This window comes from Apis dorsata, unplaced genomic scaffold (genome assembly GCF_000469605.1).
Source record: "Apis dorsata unplaced genomic scaffold, Apis dorsata 1.3 scaffold_92, whole genome shotgun sequence".
NCBI lineage: Eukaryota > Metazoa > Arthropoda > Insecta > Hymenoptera > Apidae > Apis > Apis dorsata.
The window spans coordinates 1,417,122-1,421,385 of NW_006263390.1; the positions used below are offsets into that span (position 1 = coordinate 1,417,122).

At 51.5% G+C, this 4,264-nt stretch overlaps 2 protein-coding genes across 2 annotated transcripts in view; both read right to left on the reverse strand.

Moving 5' to 3' along the window:
- LOC102673322 (tubulin beta chain) overlaps nucleotides 1-811 on the reverse strand; it is a 2,302-nt gene extending 1,491 nt beyond the window's left edge. Inside the window, exons 1-2 of the mRNA XM_006611807.2 lie at nucleotides 485-811; nucleotides 1-176 (exon numbers count right to left, since the gene is read on the reverse strand). Of these exons, the coding sequence (XP_006611870.1) occupies nucleotides 1-176; nucleotides 485-541 (233 nt within the window). The 5' untranslated portion in view covers nucleotides 542-811. The remainder of the gene's footprint in view (nucleotides 177-484) is intronic.
- Nucleotides 812-988: 177 nt separating this feature from the next.
- The window catches only part of LOC102677047 (organic cation transporter 1-like), a gene marked incomplete at its 5' end in the record, with an annotated part of 5,822 nt that continues 2,546 nt past the window's right edge, over nucleotides 989-4,264 (reverse strand). Inside the window, 7 exons of the mRNA XM_031508606.1 lie at nucleotides 989-1,336; nucleotides 1,429-1,783; nucleotides 1,861-1,992; nucleotides 2,224-2,476; nucleotides 2,554-2,757; nucleotides 2,852-2,943; nucleotides 3,065-3,323. Coding sequence (XP_031364466.1) covers nucleotides 1,051-1,336; nucleotides 1,429-1,783; nucleotides 1,861-1,992; nucleotides 2,224-2,476; nucleotides 2,554-2,757; nucleotides 2,852-2,943; nucleotides 3,065-3,323 — 1,581 coding nt within the window. The remainder of the gene's footprint in view (nucleotides 1,337-1,428; nucleotides 1,784-1,860; nucleotides 1,993-2,223; nucleotides 2,477-2,553; nucleotides 2,758-2,851; nucleotides 2,944-3,064; nucleotides 3,324-4,264) is intronic.

A 4,264-nucleotide genomic window follows, 5' to 3' on the forward strand; every position in this document is an offset into this window, starting at 1 on the left:
GATCGTACCGAGTCCATGGTGCCTGGCTCCAGATCGACGAGGATAGCGCGAGGTACGTATTTGCCGCCTGACGCCTCGTTGTAGTACACGTTGATCCTTTCCAGTTGTAGGTCCGAGTCTCCGTGATAGGTACCGGATGGGTCGATGCCATGCTCGTCCGAGATCACCTCCCAGAACTGTCGTTATCGGAAATTATATCGAAAGGTTGGTCTGGAAAAAGGTGGTGAAAATTTCCCAGCCCCGAGAGACACGGACGCGAAGGTAACAGCCGCGAAAGGTTAGTTCACCTCCTTACCGATAATCGATCACCGACACCCGACAGCCACGACAATTCGACGAACTGTGCGCGTTTTAAACCATAAATGTCCGATTTCCACCTCCCCCTCGAGAGAATAGAAACGAGAATTCGCGCGAGTAAGTGTATTTATATGTACATATATATATATATATATGTTTATCGAAGCGTGTATACGCGAGTACTGACCTTGGCACCAATTTGGTTGCCACATTGTCCAGCTTGGATATGCACGATTTCCCGCATCTTTGTAACGGCAAACGGAAGGAAAAAACGGCACGAAAATTTCAACTACGGCCAGACCAAGACAGAAATTTCAATCGAGCATCCGCATGGAGGTGGTCCGTGGGACACCCAAGGACGAGGTAAAAATCCGTGGATCCTCGACTCGATGGTATCTATCTACCAAAAGCGTTTCGGGCAAACAGAAACAGACGAACGTCCGTTTCTCCTTGGAGACGCGAAGGATCGCGTCTAGCCATGATTTCGTTCCTTTTCCCATCGTTTCTACTCTCTCTCTCTTTCTCTCTGTTGCACTCTCACCTCATCTCACCTCGTTTATCCCCTGACGAGGGGGAGGGGTTATCGATCGAAATTCAGAGAAATCGCGAACGAAGAAACGGGAACGGAACATAGTATTTTTCAAACACGTTATTAGACGCGTTATTACACATTAACGCGTTGGTAGATCGTGTATATCTACCGTGCACGGAGGCAACGAACAATCTTGACAGGAATAGCGAACAGTCCGCGATTCACTGCGTTCTTCCTCGCTCGATAACGACCACGGCCAATGGATCGTCGAATCTTTTCTCGGCACAGGTGGCGACCTCCACCACTCCACTATCCGTCGGGATACTCGCGCGTTGAACGACGGGACGAGAGTTGTCCGCTTCCGTCTCGTTTGCGGTTGTCGCAGCCGAGCTCGTCGACTCTTCTTGCAACGCGGGGGCTGCCAACGAAGGATTTCCCGGCCGACCGTTCACCAGGAACCTGAGCGGCATCGATTCCGATTTTTCCTCCGAGTCCGAGTTTTCTCTTCTAAAAGGAGAAGAAAAACACGCGCACGCGCATAGAGACAATTGTAATGGAGACGGCGAATAAATAATATCAGAAATGATAAAGAGATCGACCTTGGCAACGTTGGACAGGACCAGAGCTTGAAATCGGCGCCGAACAACTCGCCCTCCTCGATCGTTTGAGGCAAGTGTATGTTGAGCGTTTCCGGAAGGAAGATGGAGGTTAGGGCGCCTGCCACGCTCAGCGTGCCCATTATGATCAGCGGCAGGACTCTCGAGTAGACCGCCAGATGGACGATGTACGGGAATGCGAGGAGACCGATGCCAGCTATGAACGAGGCGATCCCCATCGCTTGCGACCTCAACACGGTCGGCAACAATTCCCCGACGAACACGTAGAACACGGCGAACGAGGCGGCGATACCGAATTTCCCGATCATAGCCAGCGACACCGTCACCCATACGGCGTCTGTCGTGCGACACACATACACACACATTCATTCTCAAAATCGAAGGGAAACGCGAGAGAAGCGAAATTTTCGTTACCTTCGGGAACGAACATGCAAGAGACGCAAGCGAGGCCGCCTAAAAGCATGGTCAGGCACAATACCCATCTCCTCCCTAATCGATCCATCGCGTACCACGTGATCACGTACGACGGTATTTCCACGAGTCCGCCTGAAATACGACAGAGATACGTATACAATGTATAGTAAAGGGAATAACGGTCGCGTGCTCGAAGTCGCGACTGTCGCGTTTGAAAAAAACATACGCATTCGCACACGTATCTAAACTTTGCATACAGATCTGTATCTTTGCATATAGATTGCAATCCGATAGAATGCGAAAACATGTTTACAAGCGGAGCCGTTGTTCGAAGGCCGTTCGTACTCGCGACGAGGTTTTTACCGATGAAGAAGGCCAGATAATCGGAGACGCCGAGGTTGGTCGCGTTGTACGATAGCCCGTTATAGACGACCGCGTTCGCCACCCAGTCGAACGCCAGGATGAAGAACTTTTTCCTGATGTTTGGATTTCTGATCAGATCCATAGGCGTGGCAGCGGGTGGAGGCGATCTGTCCTCGTTCTCGCCCGGTTCCCCCGACCCGTCCCCCGAATTCGTCCCGTTGCAGGATATCCCCTGCCTCCGCAATATCTCCACCTGCGAAATCGAAAAATCGACGCTCCCTCGTCTCCGTTCCTTTTCTCTCTCTCTCTCCCTCCTCTTTCCTTCTCTACCTCCATCTTTCGAAGAAAATTGTTCGGCACCGTTTTCCCGTTGATCTTCGCCATCCGTTGAACGATCACCTCCGCCTCGTCTATCCTGTTCTTGCTGAGCAGCCATCGCGGCGATTCCGGAATGATCCAATAGTAGCTGAAGAGTAGAACGAAGGGGACGGAGGTTGCCAGGGAGAGGGTGAACCAGTGCCTGAGCAAGTAGCCCTGGAAAAAGGTGGGTGGAGAGGTGTGAGCCTCTCTCGCATACGAACGTGTAGAGAACTACACGTTAAATGGATATAGAACGATCACGCGTTACCAGCACGGCCAGAAGAGACATCGCCGACGCGAAGAACATGCAAATCACCATCCCGGCGAACGTTCTGTATCTCGGCCCCATCAATTCCAGCGCTGAAAGCAAAGAGAAAAAAAGGAAAAAAAGAGGGGAAAAAAAGAAAAAAAAGATTCGATCGATCGATTCGAATTTGCGTTTCTTTTTTTTTCTCTCTCTCTCTCTCTCTCTCTCCCGTACCTAGTATAAAAGGTATTTGATAGATGGCTGGAAAAGAGAGGCCGTTCACGGTCCTGAGCGCTGTGTAGATGACGTAGTTGGGACTGAAGCTGGTGGCGATCGAGAATATGACCTCGAGGAACAGTATAGCGAAGAAGGCCGTCCTTCTGCCCCATTTGTCCGCGATCCAGCCAAACACCACGTTCCCAAACAGGCTGCCGACGTAGAAGAAGGTCGTAGAGGTGGAAGGCCACCAGCTGTTGTCGCATACCAAGTCTAGCTATGTGGATGCATGTCGGCGATTAAAACGCTACGCCCCTCGCCCAACTTCTCTCCTCTCCTCTCCTCTCCTATCCTCTCCTATCCTATCCTATCCTATTCGCGCGCGCGGCACGATTCGCCGTTCGAAGATTTCACGCCAAAATCGGTCAAGACTTTTGTCGCGACACGGAGTCGTTGCTCCGTGCGATTCTTATCTTGCGCTTATCTCCCCCTCATCGTTTCATCGATCGCGAGTAATGCGAATCGACGAGTGCTAAGAGTGCTGGTTCGAGCGGTTGGATCTTAGATGGACGGACGGACGGACGGATGGACAGGGGAGGGGGGAGAGGCAAAGTCGAGTAGCGCCCCCTCCACCTCGTTTTCTCGACGAGCCAAGATTACGCTCACGTACTATTGCTTGCTTACACGCGACGCTATTGCGTTACGTTTGCAACAACGTGATATTCCCAGCGCGTAACACGCCGAATTCGCGTCCTTGTTCCTTGAAGCGAATATTGGAAACGAGAGAGAGAGAGAGAGAGAGAGCTTTCTCGGTCGGCGACAAACAAAACTATACATAGCGCGTTATTTAGACGAGCGTAGACGTTGGATGGACAGCGGCAAAGGAAAGTACGACGAGTAGATGTAAACAGAGAGGATCTCGTTTGGCTCGCAAGCAAACGAAACGACCAACGTCGAACCTCGATCGATCGCACCGGCGTCGTAGTCGAAAACCTCGGGCAAATAAATCGCGCCTCTAGAAGCCGTGAACACGTTTAACGCGAACTTTGATTCGAGCAAATTGCTCGCACTTACGGACTTTTGATGTCCGCGTGAAACGCAGAAGGTAAATTGCATGGAAATACGGGAGCGCTCTCGCGCGTGCTGCGACAGCTCGACGTTCGCTTACGTTACGAGTTATTGTCAAGGGCAGTACACGCGCCCGTAGGACGCGCGCGC